At 42.2% G+C, this 23525-nt stretch overlaps 1 protein-coding gene across 1 annotated transcript in view; it reads left to right on the plus strand.

Moving 5' to 3' along the window:
• Positions 1-23525, plus strand: part of myo10l3 (myosin X, like 3) — a 57562-nt gene that overhangs the window by 12898 nt on the left and 21139 nt on the right. The window contains exons 2-15 of the mRNA XM_039600191.1: positions 841-939; positions 12194-12352; positions 13144-13331; positions 13807-13941; positions 14192-14316; positions 14418-14431; positions 14576-14660; positions 14849-14955; positions 15171-15300; positions 16510-16628; positions 19565-19711; positions 20751-20851; positions 21179-21245; positions 21825-21917. Of these exons, the coding sequence (XP_039456125.1) occupies positions 841-939; positions 12194-12352; positions 13144-13331; positions 13807-13941; positions 14192-14316; positions 14418-14431; positions 14576-14660; positions 14849-14955; positions 15171-15300; positions 16510-16628; positions 19565-19711; positions 20751-20851; positions 21179-21245; positions 21825-21917 (1569 nt within the window). The remainder of the gene's footprint in view (positions 1-840; positions 940-12193; positions 12353-13143; positions 13332-13806; positions 13942-14191; positions 14317-14417; positions 14432-14575; positions 14661-14848; positions 14956-15170; positions 15301-16509; positions 16629-19564; positions 19712-20750; positions 20852-21178; positions 21246-21824; positions 21918-23525) is intronic.

A 23525-nucleotide genomic window follows, 5' to 3' on the forward strand; every position in this document is an offset into this window, starting at 1 on the left:
GACAGGCGACTGTTTGTTTTCATTTAGTACAGTCATTCAAACAAAGCCAAATCTATAAATGTATCCGCCGGTGCTAAAGTGGCAAATGCTGTAAGGAAATGACAGTTTGCCTGAGCAATCAGCCTCAGATTCCTGTTATTGCTCCTGGTTACTCACATGCTAACAAACATGTCTGGGAAGGTCAGTGACTCCGTATGGATATGCAAACACTGGAAACCGGGCCGCTGGGATCAGATATTAGTGTCTGTCTGGAAGCGGCATCTGATAATGGCTAGAAGTGTGCTGCGATTTGCCCGACTGAAATATAGAAAACAAAGGAAGGATGATGGACATTTGAATCGATTGATATGCTAAAGTGGTAAATGCTCATTTGGGGTCATAGTCTCTTCCTTTATAGAGGAGACCAGGCATACTGAAAGCATTTTTGACAGTGTGTATGACTGAGTGGTGTTTTTACTCTCTGGCACGCCCTCATCATGCAGATCTGGTGAACAACTTCTTCTCTTCTAATCATAGTTTAATAAGAGACTAACTGTGCCCATCCAATCTCGGTGAAGCGGTGGCTACAGTATGTGGCACATAATGGTAAGCAATTTTGAGGGGGAAAAATGGAAAAAGACAGAGAGAAGAAAAGCAGAGAGGATAATTCTTACTTTTAGAGAAATTCTCTGCTCTTGGCTTCTAAAAGCCTGTGCGTGTGGGGGGTGGGGGGTCGATCTTTGTCTTCCTTTGTTTCTGGTAATATGAACAAATGTTTAAGACCTTTGTGTAAAGCGCATGACTCCAATACAAGCCCAGTGTCCAGATGTTAAGGTTGTTGTGCTGGCTATTGTGTTGCAGGGGGCCCGTGTGTGGCTGAGACACAAAGAGCAGCTCCGCCCCTCTACTGTCAGCTCTTGTGATGATTCAACCCTCATCCTCACCACCGACTATGGGAAGGTAAGAAGACGTTCTTTTTCACTAGTCTTGTCCCTGATTCGCCACCTTGGCAGTATATCTGGAACATGAAGCTTTTATCGTTGGGTTAAGGATTCAGACTCTGTGTTTGCAAGTTTACGCTTAAACCAACATTATTCCCTTTTAAAATGAACAAAGCAAAGGCGCTCAGAGAGTATTTAAGTGTCCGTAACTGATTGTGTCCATTTAAAAGCTCACCTTGGTTTCTGTTAACGCGTCCAGGGTCGTATAAAGTAAAAGGGGGAGGTTTCCCATCGTGTATATGTGGGAGACCTAATTGTTTGCACATATGTGTTTCATCTGAGGGCTCTGCAGCGGCATCAACACCTTTTGTAATAAAGTAAGAATGACAGGAATGGAGTCCAACAATTCACTGGCCTCAGCTTATCTGTTTGGCAGTGCTTGATGGTCTTTGTGTCTGGAGGAAATCCTGTTACAGAGGCAGAGAGAGAAACAGACACAGGGAAGCAGAGACACACACACACACAGAGGTGGAAGGTCAAAAATAATTTCTCATTCAAGTCTTTGTGAGTCAAAAACTGTAGATCAAAAGAAAGCTGTTTTACAGTGGCTTGCAAAAGTATTCGGCCCCCTTGAACTTTTCCACATTTTGTCACATTACAGCCACAAACATGAATCAATTTCATTGGAATTCCACATGAAAGACCAATACAAAGTGGTGTACACGTGAGAAGTGGAACGAAAATCATACATGATTCCAAACATTTTTTACAAATAAATAACTGCAAAGTGGGGTGTGTGTAATTATTCAGCCCCCTGAGTCAATACTTTGTAGAACCACCTTTTGCTGCAATTCCAGCTGCCAGTCTTTTAGGGTATGTCTCTACCAGCTTTGCACATCTACAGACTGAAATTCTTGCCAATTCTTCTTTGCAAAACAGTTCCACAACTGCCCTGTGACGGCCTCAGAGGTTGTCTAAGAGAATATTGGGAGCAACAACACCATGAAGTCCAAAGAACACACCAGACAGGTCAGGGATAAAGTTACTGAGAAATTTAAAGCAGGTTTAGGCTACAAAAAGATTTCCCAAGCCTTGAACATCCCACAGAGCACTGTTCAAGCCATCATTCAGAAATGGAAGGAGTATGGCACAACTGTAAACCTACCAAGACAAGGCTTTCCACCTAAACTCACAGGCCGAACAAGGAGAGCGCTGATCAGAAATGCAGCCAAGAGGCCCATGGTGACTCTGGACGAGCTGCAGAGATCTACAGCTCAGGTGGGGGAATCTGTCCATAGGACAACTATTAGTCGTGCACTGCACAAAGTTGGCCTTTATGGAAGAGTGGCAAGAAGAAAGCCATTGTTAACAGAAAACCACAAGAAGTCCCGTTTGCAGTTTGCCACAAGCCATGTGGGGGACACCGCAAACATGTGGAAGAACGTGCTCTGGTCAGATGAGACCAAAATGGAACTTTTTGGCCAAAATGCAAAACGCTATGTGTGGCGGAAAACTAACACTGCACATCACTCTGAACACACCATCCCCACTGTCAGATATGGTGGTGGCAGCATCATGCTCTGGGGGTGCTTCTCTTCAGCAGGGACAGGGAAGCTGGTCAGAGTTGATGGGAAGATGGATGGAGCCAAATACAGGGCAATCTTGGAAGAAAACCTCTTGGAGTCTGCAAAAGACTTGAGACTGGGGCGGAGGTTCACCTTCCAGCAGGACAACGACCCTAAACATAAAGCCAGGGCTACAATGGAATGGTTTAAAACAAAACATATCCATATGTTAGAATGGCCCAGTCAAAGTCCAGATCTAAATCCAATCGAGAATCTGTGGCAAGATCTGAAAACTGCTGTTCACAAACGCTGTCCATCTAATCTGACTGAGCTGGAGCTGTTTTGCAAAGAAGAATGGGCAAGAATTTCAGTCTGTAGATGTGCAAAGCTGGTAGAGACATACCCTAAAAGACTGGCAGCTGGAATTGCAGCAAAAGGTGGTTCTACAAAGTATTGACTCAGGGGGCTGAATAATTATGCACACCCCACTTTTCAGTTATTTATTTGTAAAAAATGTTTGGAATCATGTATGATTTTTGTTCCACTTCTCACGTGTACACCACTTTGTATTGGTCTTTCACCTGGAATTCCAATAAAATTGATTCATGTTTGTGGCTGTAATGTGACAAAATGTGGAAAAGTTCAAGGGGGCCGAATACTTTTGCAAGCCACTGTATCTTGTGGGATAGATCTGTACTTATATGCGCTTTGCCTTCAGAGGAGTCCTTCTAAAATACTGATTTATAAAGTAGAGTGTAGGTCGCTAAATTGTAAGGAAGCTGCATTTTTCATGCTCGTGCATTAACTGGTTAAAGGAGTACTTGCTTTTTTGTCACTGAGACTTTGTGAAGCTCTGGATCCACTGTTTTTATCTAAAAGAGTGCCCCTTTATACATTGATGTTGTTAACTTTCACACTGTTATTAATATTGTGGCCACACAAAACCACTATTGGCAGTCCTGTACTGGTTGCTTAGGGCTTATGACAGTTAGCCATGGTATTCAATGGCATCCACCATCATTGCAAACCATTTCGAGCTGTTGGCTCTCGGTGATTTTTACATTACATTCAACATTAGAGCCACACTAGTCTATAACACAACAGCAGCTATACAAAGGGTGCTGTCAACAGAGCACAGCAACAACATATGTAAGTTCACTGTTCATCAGTTTTCTCTCATGATCCTCTATCATACCTTCCAAGCTGCATTCATAGCTTTGGGACTTTGGCATCCCCATCTCACTTTTCACATGGAGACTGGAGTTTCAGACCAGTCTGTTAGGTTACCTGTTCACTTTCTAACAACATCATCAAGTCTGCAAGTGACATAATGGTGGTTGGCCCAGACAGGTGCAACATGACTCAGTTTACAGGGACAAAGCATGGCACCTTGGTGCAGTAACAACAGTCTGACCTTGAACACAAAGAAGAGCAATGAGCTAATAGTGGATCTAAGAAAACAGAAGCTTATTACTAGAAGCTGTGAATGCACTCCCATCCATATAAATGGTCTGGAGGTGGAACAGATGTCTGCTTTCAAGTAAACTCTATGGATTATGGAATTAAGTACTTCCTTCATATATATTCCATAATCAACTGTAAGTGTTGTTGTTAGCAAGTGCTGGGGAACCATAGTACCTCAGCTACAAGGTGGTTACCACGTAAAATTATAGAGCTGAGTGCTGAGGTGCTCTGCTGAGTCAACTGCAGAGATCCAGACCACATCCTCAGTATGAAAAACGTGTGCAGGGAGCTTCATGGCATTGGTTTCAATGGCTGAGCAGCTCCTATGGGTGTAGTGTTTAGGTGGCCTTGTACTTGTCCATAAATTGTATCTGTGAGTTCAGGACTTTTAATTGACTCTCAGAGAGAGCCTGGACCAAACAAATCAGGTGACTTTAGTTGACTGCAGCTAAGACCTGCATCTGCTAACCACCCAATAGAAATGTCCCATGAAATAATGCGATCAAATTGACAAAAAAAATTGTAAAGAAACAAAAAACAGCAGAAACTTACAGAAGGATTATTGTCTGTTATCATCATGACTGTATCAAAGATATAGTTGAGAAAGAGTAAAGAACAGTGGAGGACTAGCAGCTGCGTGTTGGTTCTCGTTTAGTCTACATGCACTGAACTTGATATCCTGCTCAGGTTTATTACATCTATGTCACACAGTGTGGTTTCCACAGAGTGCTGGCGCCTTAGATCCTAGTGAACGTTCATTGCCAACGACTCTACCACAACCACTGACTTTTTTCCATTCTGCCATTCAGGAAGCAATAGAGGCAACTAAACACTTTAGTTTCTTCAGTGCTGATATTTTTTGACCTCAGACAGTGAACCATAAATGCACAATCAATAATCTGTGTATATATATAAAAATTTCCCTCTTTATTTCCCATCATCAGAACATGCCAGGCTGATTGAAACTTGTATACGTGGCCCATTTACTCATCCTCGGGTCATCGTAGCATCTTCTGTGGTGTTTCTGTGGTCTGTGGAAGGGATGCAACCAACCATGCGCTGTCCAAAGGGCAGGGATGACTCTGGGTAATGGAATATGACTGGAGAATGAAGTGGACTGCTACTCCCAAAATATTCCACCACCCTCAGTGGGAGTTAAAAAAACATAGCATTAGGTTGATGTGGTGCTCCATTTTTTTTTTTTTTGACTGCCAGTAGGACCACTGCATTGATGGTGGCCTGAAGCTGGTCTCATATGATCTCGACATGTGAGCAGTGGATGCTGCTTATCAAGCCAGGCACATGTGTCTCTCCTCTGTTTCCAAAGCTGTAACAGAAATGCCAGGAATGTGAGACTGGGAAACAGACCGTCTCCACCGTCTCAGGATTCCTAGCTGACCTGATGTCATCCCCCGTTCCTGGATGACATACAGTATCTTCTGAGGCACTTACTGATCTAGTCTTTGTCTCTTATTTAATTAAGCTTCTCTATCAAGCCCAGGGTATTGTGTCTGTGTATATGTGTTGTCTGCCAGCCTGCCTGTGTCTGTTTCCTACCATATCAGAGGGTGTTTGTTAAATGTATTGTGGCAGCATTTTCCACTCGGGGGGTGGGATATACCATTATCCATTGCTCCCTGCCTGAAAGCCCAGCTTATCTCCATAGAGCAACACTGGAGTTTCTTTACCCACACAGCCTGGGCTTTAACAGGCTGACCTGGCTCCTGTCATATTAGCCATCATATCAGCATTCATCACTTCCATAGTCCTGGCCGGACGGGTAAAATACAGCAGAGTAAATGTCTTTGTGTGTTTGAGTGCATGGATCCATCTGTGTGTCCGTGTGTGTGTTTGTGGCCAGATGGCACAAGCTGGATTAACGGTGTGTGAGTTATCCCAGAGGAGTCTACATGTAAAGAAAAGCAGAAAGAGGATCGGCCACCTGAGCCGAATACCTGCTGCTGGGCTGTCATTGTTGTCCCACTTGACCAGTGTTAGTCTACGACCACCACTGAATCGTTTTACACATACAGTACAAAATGCATGTGGCTTGTGGCTTGACTAACTGAGAAAATCGATGGCATTTTTATTAATAAGAAGTGAATACAGTTGCTTTTTGAAGGCCTCAGCTAATGGTGACTGGTCTTAAGATGGCTACCTAATAAACTAGCCTCTGTCCCGAGTTGATTGTACACTAAAAGCCTTTTTCATGACATTAAGAATTTAACTCGAGCGAAAAACCTATTCTTATCCAGTGTGAATCCTGAAGTTGTCCAGAGCCTGTAGACATGCTGTCTGCAGTTTTAAATGGGTCATTGATGGCCCTTCAGCCTTTTCTGGATAATTAGTCAATGGAGCTATTATGTGAGCCTTTATGTGAGTGATGCACATTCACGAGTAAGCTGGAAGAAATAACACAAACATTACTGTTAGCATCTGTTTGTGTGATAAATAAAATAGTTTTTGAGGATTTGGATTTGCATGGATACTTTGCCTGATTTTTTGAGCTGTAAAAAATCTCTCTCTGTTATTTCTTTTCATATTTTCACCAAGCCTCACCCCCCACCCCCTTCACCGCCTCTCTTCTCTTGGGTCTGGGCGGGATCCCCCTGCAGCAGATGGATTCACTGTAAGACAGAGGGACTCAGACAGAGTTTAAAAAAAGGGGGAAAGGGAAACAGAGAGAGGCAAAACAGCAACAAACAAGACTGTGTTTGTATCCAGAAGCTTGTGATTTTGTGTCTGTCCATGTGCCCCATTAAAGGCCTGAATACAGCTGACATTAAAGCATAAGTGCTGTGAGCCACAGAGCCTGACTCCACCTATATGTGAATATTAAGTAGAGTTGCTTGGACAAAGCGCAGCAGCAGGGTGTGGTTTCAAGGAAGAGGAAACAAAAGGGAAGAGCAATACAGCTGCAAAACAACTTTAAAACTCAGTTATTTGCTGTTGCTTCCTTTTAGTCTGTGTAATTTTTGTATCATTTTAATTTATCTTAAAATAAATTTCTCTCTAAGGATGAAAACCCCCCAAAACAATCTGCCAGTTATTTATTTCTTTAAATCATCTGCTGTAGCCTATCCCAGCCACCCAAGAGCGAAAGCCAGGGTACACCTGGACACCATGAATGTGACTATCCATTGATTTTCTTTTTATATAATCATTTTTATTTTATTTGTAATGTATTATTTTATCAAGAAAGCAGGGATAGAGTGCAGGAGGAATGACACGGAGGAAATGGCCTGGGGCCAACTTCAGTCCGGGCCCCCTGGAGTGACGTTTCAGGACACGGGTCATCTGTTCAACCGATGAGTGTCTGATTTTATTCATATACTTTTATTTGTATTTCATGCACACATTATGCCAAATTTTTGTGGGCTTGCAAGACACAAAAAGTACAGCCGCAGTGGTCAAACTTTTCATTAAATTTCTTTCATGTTCGTTATTTTACAGCTTGGCCTTCAACAAAATAATCTTCTTTCTCTGCTCAGCCTACCAAATAAAATCAACCATAAAGAGGTTTTCTTGCAAAAGTGCAACTCACTTTTTTATGAGTCAACAGAAATGGAGGACATTTTGCAGACAATTATGTAATATCATGTCTTCAGTTGATGGGAAACTGTCAGGGTCCTGGGTCCCCTGACCCAGCATGTTTAATTCTTTATGATTTTTGTAGTATTGTGCTTGTGAGTTGTATCGTTTCTAGTTTCGATCCGTTGCCCTTCGTGTTTCTGTGTCCCCTCTGTTCTGTGTAGTCTGTCTGCATGTTGAGTTTCCCTCTGTGTCTTTCGGTTCTTAGAGTCCTCTGTCTTATGGTTTATGTCTCTGTGTTTCTTAGTTGCTGTCTCCACTGTGCCAAGTTCATGTCTCTGTCATACTTCCTGTTTTACTTTGAAGGTCCGTGTCTTATGTAAATGTGTCCTGCTTTGCTCCCTTGTCTCGTCAGTCCTGATTTCTCCCAGCTGTGCTCTCCTTCTGTGTCTCATTCCCCTCGTTACTTCCCAGTGTATTTAAACCCTGTGTTTCTCTGAGTCAGTGTCGCGTCGTCCCTCAAGCTGTGTGTTTCCTCGTGTGCCTCTCCGTCAAGTGTAAGTTTATATTTCCCAGTTTAGTTTAGTTTAGTTTGTATGCCTTTTTCCCTGCCAGCCAATAAAGCTGTGACTTTGAGTTTACACCTTGAGTCTGAGCGCCTGCATTTTGGGTCCTACTCCTGCCTGCCACACAGCGTTTCATGACAAACAAAATGAGCCTGATTGTCTATCTGAGGCTTATGGCAGTGTTCCTGAATGCAGCTACCCACATACAGAAGTTATCTTGTTTAATTTATATGTCATGTAAGGCTCAACAGTGTAGCTGTTCTGTGTAATGCAATAAAATCATAATGTATGTTGATGCATTATGTCTTTATCGCTATCTTGACATATTAACAGGTCGTTTAACCTTATACGTGGGGTATCAGATTGATTTGTCACAAAGTAACCTGCTCAAGGAAGTGAATGACACTTTTTTTTTTTTTTTTTTTTTTTTTTCCCAAACAAAATAAAGATTTTTTTTTACTCATTAGTGTTGGCATGACTGCAAAATGTTAGTCTATATCAAAGCATTTGATATTTTGGGGGTGGGGGATAGCTCTTTATTTTAAAAGCACAGTGTCACAAAGACAGGAAAGTAGGGAGAGATGGACTCAAACCCAGGCCCCTGCAGCTTTTTGGCACATGTGTTATGGGAGGTTCCCATCCCATATCTCCAGTAAATTCTCCAGAGTAATGATGATTTATGCAAACTGGAGATATTACTCCAGTTTGCATAAAACAGAGTTACAACTTTAAGTTCATGGAAACCCAAAACACCTGCATATGCAGAACACACATGACCTGTAGAGTTATGTGTCCGCACTGAATCTTAAATCTGTTAAATTTTCAAAAATTATGTAAAATATGTCTGTTCACTGAGTTGTGTAGGACATTAGGTTAAATTAAGAGAGAAACTAAACGAAACATGGAGTGGTTAGCACTGTCATCTCATAGCAAGAAGGTCCTGGATTCAAGTCCCTGCCCTACATGAAGCCTGCATGCCTCCCCTTTGTCCTCGCAGGCCTTCCACAAGGACTTCGGCCTCCTCCTGCATCCCAAAGACATGCATGTTAGGTTAAAAGGTGATTCTAAGTTGGAAGTAGGTCTGGATATGAGTGTGAATAGCTGTTCTATCTCTTTGTCTGTTAGCCCTGTGATAACCTGACGACCCAACCAGGGTGTACCCTGCATATAATCATCATATAAATGAACACCGGGGCTTTTTGCTTTTTGCATTTTCTGCTTTGCGTGCTGCTCGTGTGTCCAGCATCATAGCTCTCTTGTGCATACACCAGCCTCCATTTGTAGAAGATCAATTTGCACCGCAGACAGCTTTGCTAATCAATCATGTCGTTGTAAGTGGCATGAAATAGTTTCCATCATTACACCACTCCAATCATTAACAGCAGTGACGCTGCCCCCTCTGTGGAACATGCGTTGTGATAATTGTCTCAGGGATGTCTCATCTGAAAGGTTATGACTTAAAAATGTTAAATGGACAAATTTAACAATAAATTCAAGCTGTGATTTAATTTGGTTTTGTTGAAAGGAGGAAAATAGAAATAGCAAACAAGCCAATGCGTCTCAGGTGTCTTTTATCTTTTCCCCAAGAGGAACTCGTGCAGTCGATAAATCATTTGAAAACAAATTAATAACGATAAATATTGATGAGCTGTGGCTATTAGGAGAAAGTTCAAACTTCTCTCACAGGAAAGCAACCAACAATGAAACCAAGACCACAGTGGGGCAAAACAGGGGAATGTGAAGCCTTTTGATGCCAAAAACTTCACCTCAGTTTGCCCCTGGGCATCTCTGATGTTTCAGGGAGGAAAAAGTCCCTGCAGCTCGCTCTGTGAAATCTGAGCTCCAAGTTATTTAAAGAAGACCAGAAACAAGGTGATAATGTGACACGGAGACAAACACCCACTATATGTCACTATATGTCCCGATATACACAAAAATGCCAACAGGTAAATTATCTCCCCGTGTTACACTCTGCTCCCAACTGCATTGAACTTGCATTTGGTGAATGCTAACATGAGCAGTCAGTGTTATTGTGGATATCTGCGGTTTGTCATCAGTGTCAACAGAAACGCTTTTCAAACCACGTTTTTGTTTGGCCGTCTCAGTAATTATCTTAAAAAGAAAAAGAAACCAAAGAAATCCATCAGAGCCCGGGTGTTTAAAAATGGCGTCAGTTCCTTTAAGTGACTGGTGTAAATGCTAATGCTGACTGTGGATGTATTCAAAGTGAAAAGCCTGTCTGATTTATTAGTCACTCAGGCCCTATAGTGAATCTGCACCAATTTGCCAGAGAGGGTGGGGTTAAAGCCAAATGTTGAAGGACATCTGGCAGCAAATCTGCAAACTTCTGCTCGCTGAATGACATCATTGCACAAACTGCTTTTTCTCAAAGGTCTTTACTCATTTATAAACGTTAATACCACAGAAACATTGATGACTACATTGTTGTTGTGATTTTATCTCAGCATACACCCATTCTGTTATTTTTCTAAAGCTGAAAAGTACGAGGCTACTCAGTGAGAGTTGTGTTACTTACTATAAACGGCCTCGTCGACATTTTTTTAAAAGATTTACTAACTGCACATGTGATTATTTAAGATAGTCAGACTCTAACGTATGCCAACCCGGAAAGGGCTTTACAAAATAAGACACGCTTGAAAATGCAGGTCATATGCTTTATCTTCATGCAGCTGACTTTTATAAGGGTATAATGTGCACTCACTGGCCAATTTATTAAGGACAGCTGCTCAGTAATGCAAATATCTAATCGACTAATCCAGTGGCTGCAGGTCGGTGCATCTGCTCATGTTGACATGGTCAAGACGACCTGCTGAAGTTAGAAACAAGCATCTGAATTAGGAGGAAAGCTGATTTAAGTGACTTTCAATGTGGAATTGATGCTGGTGTCAGATGGGATTTTCATACACAACAATCTCAGGGGTTTACAGAGAGTGTTCTTGTTCTGCTTCGAGCTGACGGGAAGGCAACAGAAACTCAAATAACCACTTTTACAATCAATGTATGAACAAGACCATGTATGAGTGCACATCACATCAAACCTTAAAACAGAGGGGCTACTCCAGATGCCATCTACAAGAACAAAAACTTAGACTACTATTTACATGCTCCATTAAAGGAAAGATTTGATATAGTCCTACTTCATGTTCATTAGATCTACTTTCAAAGAATCAACAGAGCCGCAAATGTTTGACTACAGTCTATTAGCAGCCTCATCAGCCAGCCTTTGCTGACTCAGTGTTTCTCTGAGACGCATTGTCTCCTCCCAGCTGGGACACACATGAACATGCCAGGAGAGCGGCAGTAGTGCATTGGGATGCCACAGCCTCTTATCCATCAGTATTGATCTGGACACCGCTTCCCATCAGGTGACTGACATAGTTGTGGTCTCTCTGCTCTCTTATCTTGTGCATTAGAGTTCTGATAGCCAAAGAAGGCTGCAAGAACCTTATTCGCTCTCACTCTTTCACTTGCATTATATAAATGCCGTTTGATCTTATCCATCCCTTAATTTTTCACCCAGAGAGAGGTCGTGAAAGAGCCGTCCGGGCATGAGTAAGACAGGGGCTCTCTGCCTGCCTGGTATGCTGGCAGCAGGCAGAGACAGGCACATATCAGGGATGCAGTCTGTCTTATTTTACTTCAGTTATTCCTGAGTGATATTTCTGATCTAGCTGTCACCAAAGCATGCAGCGGAAGACTGATGTTCTGTCAGGAGTTTGATTAACATCTTAAAGGTGACCCGGACATGACGTGTTTTGTTCAAACCCTGATGTAGCTGGCTGTTTGCTGTCTTTGTTAGCCGTGATTAGAGATGCCATGAGTAAACATGGGGTAATTTATTGTGTTGTTAAAGTTTTACAATGGTTTTAAACTTTATTGGTACTCTCTACTTCAGAAATAAAATAACAAAGTTCATGCCACTAAATTATCAGTTATTAAAAAATAAAAAAGGATCCCAGTTGAATTTTAAATGCAGGAGGTATCGATGTGGTTTACTCTCCTTTTCTTGTGAGGAGACAAAATGGGGCAGCTTCAATGCACAATTACACGTATGGGCTCATATAAAGCCTGACAATACCTTATATTAACATATATGTCTGCGCACGTGTGCCTTTTGCTGTTACAGGTGATCTGCCTACAAAAAGAGGAGCTGAACAGGGAGATGGTGTACCCGATGCACCCCAGCAGCGTCCATGGAGTGGAAGACATGTCCACACTGGCAGAGCTGCACGAAGCAGCAATCATGCACAATCTGTTTCTGCGCTATCAGAAAGACAACATCTATGTAAGTGTTCATTGGTGTACCAGTAGAGTCCTGACTTGAGGTTTGTGAGTCAATATTTCTGGGAATAAATAATGTGAGGAACGGTGAAAAGTAGAACAAGTCTCGAACGGGGGAGGATATATTTATATACTGGAAAATGGTCAGAAAGTTATACAGGGACAAACAAAGAGGACTGGGGGGCAGGGTGATGTTTAATAATATTAAATAATACTTACATTACATATAAACTCTGGAATAATGTGCGTGTATTCAGAACAGGATTTCTATTATCCTTGTTTCACCTACTCTCACCCCCAGGATTGCTTTCAAAGTAAAGCTCCGGGCTTCCACGGAAATATTATCCAGGTATTATTAAAATAATCACTCCCCACAGACACACATTAGCTATCCCTTCGGAAATCCTATCTCCTGAGCTCATCTCGGAGCATTCGCCAAGCCTGGCTTCATGGCATTGGAGAATAGTATCACTGTGTGGAAGGATGACCCACAAACACACTTTTGTGTGTGTGGGGGACTTTTTTCCCAAAGCGCATTACCCGAGCAGAAGCAATGGATCCTAAAATATTATCATCCTTACAGCAAACTAGGCCATAGGCAGTAGTTTAACACTATTGCTGAATGCAGGTACTCAGTGAATCCACTGAACTAGGAGTATTCACTAACTGTACTGCAGAGCTCAATGAATAGCAAAGCGATTAGTGAATTATACATTTTAGTGTTCTTTCGTAACACCTGTGTTATCCTCTGACTTTATTTCTTTTCTTTTATCTTCTTCATCTATCTGCTCTCAGACCAACATAGGATCAATTCTGGCAGCAGTAAATCCCTATAAGCAGATAGCAGGCCTGTACGATGGCGCTGCTGTCGACTTGTACAGCAAACATCACATGGGGGAGCTGCCTCCTCATATCTTCGCTGTGGCCAACGAGTGCTACCGCTGCCTGTGGAAGAGACACGACAGCCAGTGTGTTCTCATCAGGTGAGGATGAGTCCTGCAAAATTATTGGCTGCACTATAAATCTTAAGAACAGTATATGAAATAAGGAATATTGTAGTCTTCCTTTGACCTTTGCAAAATAGGTACTCCTATCTTAAAAATGTTCTCTTGCATTTCCAAAAAATACTGTATGAATAGACATAGTAAAGAATACAGTTGACCGAATCACAGCAAGAATATCCTCGGTTCAAATCTTTTGGTGGAGTTTGCATGCTCTCCCCATATCTGCGTGGGTTCCTGCAGTCATGTTAGGTTAAGCAGTGGCTCTAAAGTTTCCGTACATGCGAGTGTGAATGGTTACCTGTCTGTCTGGGTTAGCCCCGTAATGATTCTCACCCTGTGATAGCTGAGATCAGCTCCCGCGTCTCTGAACTGGTTACGCAGTTAAGAAAATGGATTCATGGAGAGATTCAAGCAGATCCGTTTATGTATCTTCTCTGTTTTTTTGCATGCTCAGTGGGGAAAGCGGTGCTGGGAAGACAGAGAGCACCAAGCTGCTGCTAAAGTTTCTTTCAGTGATGAGTCAAAACTCAGCAGGTACTCCTCCTTCAGAGAGGACAACCAGGGTGGAGCAGGCCCTCGTCCAGAGCAGGTGCTGTATAAATACATCTCCCCAGGTGCAAGTCATTATTTTAATGTTTAGGTTATTTGATTTTTAAATTAAAATTATTTGCATGGTAAGACAAAAATTTTGTTATGAGCTTACCTTCAAATATCAGTTTCAGACATTATTAAATAATCTGGATCCACATTACCGTCACTGCAGTGTGTGGTCAACGGATACATTTTAAAGGCTTCTTTATAGTAATATATTTGCTTGATTGTCTTTATTCTTTCTGTAGTCCCATCATGGAAGCCTTTGGGAATGCTAAAACAGTGTACAACAATAACTCCAGTCGCTTCGGGAAGTTCATACAACTCCACTTTTCCCAAAACGGAAACATCCAGGGAGGTTGCATCATTGATTGTATCCTTCATACAGTAAATCAACTCTCACATACTATAAAGATTGTATTTTGCACAGATGATCGAGTCGCTGTAACTTTTTCCTTAACTTTGAACTGTCAGACTTGCTGGAAAAGGTAAGTTTATATTGTGCTTGTGATACAGTCAGTATCTTCAGCAAGTCTTCTTCGATGACACCAGTGTTTAAATAAGAAATCGCAATAACTCATTCAGTTGTAAAGTACTTGTAGCAGTTTTTCTAATCACGCTGTCTTTCCAAGAACCGCGTGGTCCGACAGAATCCCGGTGAGAGAAACTATCACATCTTCTACGCGCTGTTAGCAGGGGCAGACAAGGACAACAGAGGTTGGTTTTTAGTCTGTGACTGACTATGACACCCATATAAACACCTCTTTAGTGAAGACATATGACTACTATGTGAAAATCCTATTAATCCTACTAAATAGCTAAAATAGCTATCTCTGAAATGACATCTCTGTGTTGTCTGTTTGAAGTGTTTTATTACATCTACTTTGTCTGTTTCTGTGTCACAGATATGTACCTCTTGTCTGAAGGTCCTGAGTCGTATCACTACCTGAGCCAGTCGGGCTGCGTGCAAGACAGCAGTCTGGACGACAAGCAGCTCTTCAACAGTGTGATGGTGAGGATGAAAAGGACTCTTGTACATCATTTGTTTCCCCTCCAGAGGGCGCTGTAACTCTTTTTCATGAGTCAGAGACCTGCTTCCATAGAACATGAGCCTTGGGTGAACTTATTATTTGATAATCTCACATTGGGTCTGGTTTGTAGGTGATTGCATGTTAATTAATGGATTTAATTTGTTTTAGGATTCCTTATTATAACTTTGTGTTGCAGGAAGCTTTGAAAGTGATGGAATTCAATGAGGAGGAGATCAGGGACGTGTTCAAGCTGCTTTCGGCAGTCCTCCAGATGGGCAACATTGAGTTCATGACTGCTGGTGGAGCTCAGATAACTTCCAAAGGAGGTAGAAAAAGAAATTGATACCAAAATCACAAAAGATCTGGTGGTGTGTTAAACTTTATGTACATGTATCAATTTGTGTAGAACACACTACTGAATATTTGGTCTGTTGTTGCTTCATTTGCTTGCCTCAAAGTTGAGCTCGGTGCACTTAGTAATGCCAGTGGTTACTTTGTGTGTCATTGGTATCCAAGGTGTCGAGTTTCAGTCGACAGTCTCTCGGCACCACAGAGTCACTTCCTGGGTGTGTGCTCTTGATGACACATTCTCAATGTGAACCATATTACTGAAGCTTTGAATTACACAGATTAAAAGCAGTATAAAAACCCTGGAAATGCTTTAACTCTACGGTAAAAAAAGGTTTTGAAACCTTTTTTTATATAATTTTCAAAGTAAAAAAAAGGGACAGCCAAATAGGCCATCCACTTTCTTCTGCTGATCTAATTCAGAGTCAGGGTATGCAGGAGGAGCCACTGTGATAACCACCCCACCACTGTGCCTCAGCTAAATAAGCTAAAATAGAAATCACACTCTTTAATTTGTAGACAGTTCAGTCAGCATACCTTAGATGAACAAATGCAAACACAGGAAATTTTTCAAACAGAATTTTTTCAAACACAGAAAGATACGGTACAATGTGTATGAACTGCGTGTTACACTTGTATTTGTTTATTTATTTGCTGCTTCTTTTCTTTTGCTGATTCCTTTATTAGACTTTAGTGAAAGGGAAATTCTTTTATGAAAAAAAAAATGATCCAAGCAGTGGTTTTAGTGCTGAAAGCAAATACACAAACTATGCAGGCTTTATCAAGCAGTTAAAAAAAATTCCAAAATGAACTCAGTCCAATTGTTTCTGGTGAAATTTCTGAAGCAGAGAACTGGGTTATCAGCGATTTTGGACTGCTCTGCAGTATTCCTCACGGCCCTGAGTTTGACTGACATTGTACCAGCAGACAGAGCGCCAAGCAGGCTGTAACATGAGCTTCAGGCTCCTTTGTTTGCCGTGTCCAACCTCTTTTCCAAAGAACCTGTGAACTACGGTGACTGCCAACACTACAGCCTAGCCTGCAGAGTAGAGTTTCCTGCAGATGGTATAGGATTGCTGTGTATATGCCACGTCTGTTGTTTAACATGAATAGGAGTCACCTGAACTGTTTGCATAAGTGATAGATACCCTGAAGTGTACATCTGTGTGTGCTTGTGTTTGTTTCAGTGGTGAGTAACGTCAGCGAGCTGCTCGGCCTCGACTCCTTCCAGTTGTCGGAGGTGTTGACCCAGCGCTCCATGATCCTCAGAGGAGAGGAGATCTGCTCCCCCCTCACTGTGGAGCAGGTAACAACACATCCAGCCCAATTTCCCCCTCTGTTGCTCATTACATGAATCACACAGTTAACACGGAAATAGAAACGAAGCACTTGAACCTCACTTCCCAAAATTCAGCGTATATTTTTAAGTTCAGGCACCCTGCTCTGTCAAGAATCTTAATCATGCAGTGGATCCATATTTGTCCTCAACCCTCTCCTTCTCCTGTCCTGGTGACACACACACACTCACTCACACACAATTTTCTCTGACGCGCTCCACCACATGCCTTTCCAGATCCCCTTGCGTGACTCCCAGCCATTTCCTGCTTTTTGTCTGCCAGATTTCAGGCACAATAAAGTCATCGTGATAGTGATCTGAGTCAAAAGCACAATAGAACCAATGACTGGGGGTGAAGTAAGAGTCTTCTCCTCTGGAGGCAGTGCAGCCAGGCACTGAGACGCTGGCATAAAAATCCACTTGTGTCTCCCTCAGCTTCTAATGTCTGCGCTGACATCTGTAATACTGTAAACATTGCACAAGTTTTCATCTGCATGTGTTGTGCTTTTCACCATATGCCACAAGAACACACATGCCACAATCCCTTCTCGGCTGGGCTCAACCCGTCGGCCCACTCATGCTCATAAATGTCAGCGAATATGCAGGGAGGACCTTTATTATTATCACCGGGACACGAAAGCTACAAGAAAGCTTTTCATCAACAGACAAAGAGTCTTGTGCTGTCACCCTGCTGCTGCTTGTTCTGCCTGGCCTTTGAAGCAACTTGCCTCTTAATAGAGTTCATTATTCCAGACCTAGAGTCGGCAAGAAAGACCTCTTCTCACAACAGCCAGGGGTCACTCCCCCTCACAACTGCCAGCAGTAGGCCCCCCCATACCCTCCCCACCCCTTGTCCTGGACAAGCAGCCATTCTTCTCACCCCCGTGACGGAGATCCTGGAGCCAGCAGTGCTCCTTTCGCTCCCAGTAGTCGTACGAGGTGACCGGGCGTGATGGATTACTGAAAAGCCCAGGAGCATTGTGGTTCTGAATAAAGTACACACGGTCGCACTCTTGTTTTGTTTTTAAATCAAGCACAATACCTGTCGAGGAAGTGTAGCTGGCAAGCTCAGGCTTTGTATATTCATACACAGGCTGTAAAGCTGCCTTAGTGGCAGCTGGAGAAAATTACCCTGGACTCAAATGTGGATGGGAAGTAGATTTTTGTTGTTGTTCACACTGTAGCATCTGTCCTGCAAACCACTGAGAAGTAGTTATTAATTTTGTTCTTTTCATGTTCTTCTGTGAAACTGCGTGTACCTAAAAAGCCCACAGGACTTCTCATCAGTTTTAGTTTGAGTAATGATTTGGACAGTTTCATTTTTAGTCTTTACTTGTGAATTTATGCCAAGCACAAGGCCTGTAGGCCAGAACCAGACTGCTGAAGGATCCAGCAGACTGGATCCAGAGTGTAAAAATTGCAGAGGAGCAGGGTGTAATTTTGAAACTTTTCACTATATTTTAGAAGGAAGCATTGTGTTTACGTTAGGAATGAATCCTTCATGAGAGTCCTTGTCCGAACTGCTAATTTCATCCTCAGCCTGAGGGCTGACTCATCGGTTTCACAGCCTTACTAATGACAAAGACATTACACTGATGTAAGATGCGAAGGCCAAGGAGTCCTGTGGATGTGTTCTTGTGAACTGGGACAGTTTCCTCGAAATGACAGCACGCTGGCTTAATGTGGAAACACTGAGACATTCTTATTTTTCTTAGGGCATCTGAGACTGTTCGTCATCTGTTTTGTAAATGGATGGTTCATTTAACTTGAAGGTTTTTAGAATGTACTTCTTTGTCGTTTTCAGGGGTCTGGCCAACAAATCCGGCCTGTATGTGCTGTATGTGGCCCATGAATGCACAAAGCTTGACACCAAGAGTTTAGCACATGGCCTCCGTCAGGCCTCTTACTGAAGTAAAAGTGCCAACAATTCAGAAAAAAGCTAAATACATTTAAACTGTATCAGTAATTATAGAGCAGTTTTCTGCTCTATCTGAGCACTCAAAGCACTTTCAACTACAAACCTCATTCAGCTATTCACACACACACTCATACAAGCACTTTTTATGTAACGCTCATGCTCCAGTGGATGCATCAGGGGCACCTTAGAGTTCAGTATCTTGCCCAAGGATGCTGCAACATGTGGGCTGTGGGAGCTTCCAGTTAACAAATGACTCGCTTTACCTCCTGAGGGATAGCTGTGAAGATCTAATGTCAGGGAAATGGACCTGAAGTCAGAAAAAAGGGCACATGGTCATTCTTTCTATGTAAAATCTTACTTTTATTAAACAATAGATGTCAGATAAGCATTGTACCGAAAACAAAACATCAGCTCTTTCTGAAATTTAGTGGAATGGAAATATAAACTACTAAGCAGCTAAAATAAATCTCCAAGTGAACTTGGATGCCTGCCACCATGAGCCTCTTTCTGCCGGGTGGGCTTTGGGATTTTTCTGTAGGTGTCATTTCCTTTAAAAGAAAAATACTTTAAAAAAAAAACTTTTACGCTTTATTCCAGTTTGCCGTTGTTTCCACTGGATTTTTCTAATGTTACAGTGCAGTGCGTCACTCTGAAGATATGTAGGCGATAAAAAACACCGACTGTTGTGAAAACAGACGTCTTCTCAACTGCAGACAGACGCTGACATAACACACCTTTGTCTTCAAGCCACTATTTGTTTTATGGAACTGAGGCCTCACACACACTATCATTCAAGCAGTCCAAACATATCTTTTGTTTTTAACTTCTTCAACCGCCACCTGATAGAACCGATGAAATGTTTACTGTGTGGTCATAAATGTTGTGTTTAGGGTACAGTTCGCAGTTTCCTCTCCCCCCCCTCCTTTTTATTTATGCCTGACGTGGTTTGCATGGTACTCCCTCCATCTCTTTTTTCCCTGATCCGTAGGCCGTGGACTCGCGGGACTCGGTGGCCATGGCGCTTTATTCCCAGTGTTTCTCCTGGATCATAATGAGGATCAACCAGAAGATCAAAGGGAAAGACAACTTCAAGTCCATTGGCATCTTGGACATCTTTGGCTTTGAGAACTTTGAGGTGAAAGCACCAAAAGAATTAAATCCTGGTTTAAATCTGCAGATAACTTATCTTCTCTGGTGCATTCTTACTGTGAGAATACCAGCACAATGAATATTCTAACAAAGCATTTTGCTACATTTTGTATTTCTTCCTTATCTGTGCACTTTTTAGTCACGTGCATTTGACAAAAGATGTTGTCCTATAGCTCAGTCAGGATTTACAAACATGAGTCATATCTGCAGTAGTAGCACACACTTGCACTGAGAGTATTACATCTTTTTTAATACTGATAACGAGATCTGCAATTTAACAATTTCCTAGAACGACAATATGCCAAGGAAATATCCCCCACACCATTACACCACCATCCCGAGCCTTAAGCAAGCTGATACAAGGCAGGATGGAGCCATGCTGTCACGCTGTTTATGCCAAATTTTGATCTTACCATCTGAATGTCATAGTAGAAATCAAGACTCATCAGACCAGGCAACATTTTTCTAATCTTGTGTCCAAATTTGTTGAGCACACACAAACTGTAGCCTCAGTTTCCTGTTCTTAACAACAGGAGTGACTCAGAGTGAAGTCTCCTGCTGCTGTTTGACTTGTTCTGCGTTCAGAGATACTCTAACCCTGCATATTTTAGTTGCTTTACTATCAGCTTGAAGCACTTTGGCCATTCTCCTCTGAGAGTACTACCACTCACTGAATATTTTCTCTTTTTCCGACCATTCTCTGCAAACCCTAGAGATGGTTGTGTGGGAAAATCCCAGTAGATCAGCAGTTTCTGAAATACTCAGACAAGCCCGTCTGACACCATAAAACCACTTTTGAAGTCACTTAAATCACCTTCAAGTGAATCGTTTGACTTTCAGGAGGTCATCCTGACCATGTCTACATGCTTAAATGCACTGAGTAGCTGTCATGTGATTGGCTCGTTAGAAACATGCGCTAATAAGCAATTGAACAAATTCACTAAATAAGGTGGCCGGTGAGTGTGTGCTTTTTTTTGTTTTAAATCTCCGAGAGTATACCGAAAGCATGTTCTTCCATTGTGTAGGTGAACCGGTTTGAACAATTCAATATCAACTACGCGAACGAGAAACTCCAAGAGTACTTCAATAAGCACATCTTCTCCCTGGAGCAGCTGGAGTACAACAGGTCAGAAACCTTCACATATCTAAACAATGTATTTGCACAGCTTAACATCATACATGGATGCATACAGTGGAAAAAGCAGACAGCGCAAACACACATGGGGATGGGGGTTGAGCCTCTTCATGATCATACAGGCAAACTGCCAGACGTTTGGAAATGCCTCACTTTCTCCCGCAGCCAGTTGTTTTCTGGTACAATAGGCCAGCAGCCTGGACATGGCTCATTTCATCACATGCTCACACTGGATAATGCTGCCATTGTGTCTTCCTGGTTGTTGATGTTTATGTATACACATGGTGTGTCTGTCTGTGTGGGTGTTTGTCTTCACAGGGAGGGGATCCAGTGGGAAGCCATAGACTGGATGGATAACGCTGAGTGTCTGGATCTCATAGAAAAGGTAACAGACAGTCAGACCCTGACAGAGCAAAGTCATCACCAGGACAGACCGCTAACCACCAGCCAGAGCGGGGCTGACCCAGACGCCACGCTGTGCTTACACTGACTCCCATCTCGCAGTCTATCATTATATAGTCTCATTTTGCATGTTGTTTGCACAGTAATGTACACTAGTCAGCGGTTAGAGGTATGGTTAGAGTAAGGCATGAATTTGTGTTATTTTACCACCATACTTATAATGACGTTAAAACTGAGCCTCTACATAAGTGTTTGAAAGATTTCTGGTTTAAAATCACAAACTTGGCAAGTTTGGAGGAAACACTACACTACAACCACTTTATCCCTACATATCTGTCTGATTTTACCTCATTATACCACGTGAAACTGCTCTGCTGAGCGCAGTGCCTCCTCTCTCTTTCTCAATTAAAAAAAGCGTATTGAATGAATAACATTGCTGTTTCCTGTATGCATTGTTATAGCTGCCAGATGTGCCCCAATGGGATTAGAACTAGTTCCATCATGACTTTGGTGTGTTTCAAACTCTTTGCTCCCTCTCTCTTTCTGTCTGTCTCCCCTTTAGAAACTGGGCATGTTGGCTCTTATCAATGAGGAGAGTCGCTTCCCCAAAGGCACCGACTACACCCTTCTGGAGAAACTACACAGTCGACACGCAGTGAGTCCACACGCACACGTGAAAACTTACATGGCTCCTTTACACATGCAGCAGCACACTCTATCCCTCCCCGACAGACAGCAAAGCCATAAAAATGACCCATATCCGTGCACCAAAGCTTCTTAACCCCAGCTGGGGAAATGCCTTCACCGCCCACCAGCTCAGACAGCCTCAAAGAGTTAAACCTCTGTCCTGGCTGATGAATCGCCTGTTGCATTGAATGTCTGTGCAGCACTCGTACACACCCCCGGGCGCTCCGGCACATGAACACAATAATACTGAAATGTGATCAGCCATTCTCTGGGTCTGACCAGCATTGTGTGCAGGAGAAAAGAGTTTTCTATGGCTGACGGAAAAAACAAGAACGATACAGAGCGAGACTTAAGAACCGCATGACCTCGCCCTGAGGTGTTTGCTTGGGTGCGGATCCGTGTGTTACGTTTTAAGGTCGCGATTAGAGCAGAAGATGTTTGTATCACATCATGTAAGGAAGTTGCAAACAACGTAAATGAATCAACACATGTGAGCGAGTACGTTGTATTTTTTGATTGATTTGTTTATTAATTAGTTTGGAAACTCAGGTTCTAGTATCTTCAGCACAATAGATAGAAACTCATTATATACAGTACTGTGAAAAGTCTCGTGACTTACCCTTCATTTCTTTGTATTTTGCTTCGACGCACACAGACTTTCTTGTAGTTTTTTTTTTAAAGTGGTCTTGAGCAATAGTTCTCCAGGCTTTCTGAAGGTCATTCGAAGTTTTTCTTTGGACACTGGCTGCTTTTTACTCGTTTTCAGTCCAAACTGACCTATGAATCATTTAACCATAAAAAAAACCTCTACCTAACTCGAGGGAAGAAAAAGTGTTGTGTTTACACATAACCGACAACTAGCAAGGAAGCAATTAAAAAATGTACCACACTGTCATAAAAAGCACATAATGTGTTTTCAGTTTTTAATTTGAATCTACAAGAAAATTGACAACAAATAGCACAGTTTCACAGGCTCGTGCTCAAAAATAGAATTTTGGGATCAACAAAGAGCTGTTAGCCGCTTGGCTATTAGCTCTTTGTTGCCTCAAAATTCTGTTAGCTATTAGCATATCTTGTGGAGACATGCTAATGGTGGAAGACCTAGAAAAAAATCACTACCAACAGCAGATGAACAGTGTCATTAAGAAAAATCATTAAGAAGTAAAAAAAAAAAGGACCGGAGAGATTTATCTGGTGCTTCAGCTTATCCACCGACTATTCGCTGAAGCCTCATCGGCAATGGTTTCAATGGAACGTGGGCGTTTTTTTTAACCACTGTCCTGGTAGCAGGTCATTTTACAACGGCTTTTTAAATGACTATAACTCTGTTACCATTTGTGCTACAGACATAATTCAAATGGTTTATAGAAGAAGAGAATTTTTGGTGTATCGCGGTAACACAAAGCATTCACAAAGTACTGTAATCTGGACACAGACTGAAAACTCAGCTGTTACCATGTGCACTCAACATTACCCTAACTGTTCAACAGTCACATTAATGAAAATTTAGGTGCTTTTGTGAACTTTGCCCTTAAATGATTAAACTGTAACTGTGTAACTGCTATTCATAAACGTG

Source organism: Oreochromis aureus, linkage group 16 (genome assembly GCF_013358895.1).
Source record: "Oreochromis aureus strain Israel breed Guangdong linkage group 16, ZZ_aureus, whole genome shotgun sequence".
In the NCBI taxonomy this organism is placed as follows: domain Eukaryota; kingdom Metazoa; phylum Chordata; class Actinopteri; order Cichliformes; family Cichlidae; genus Oreochromis; species Oreochromis aureus.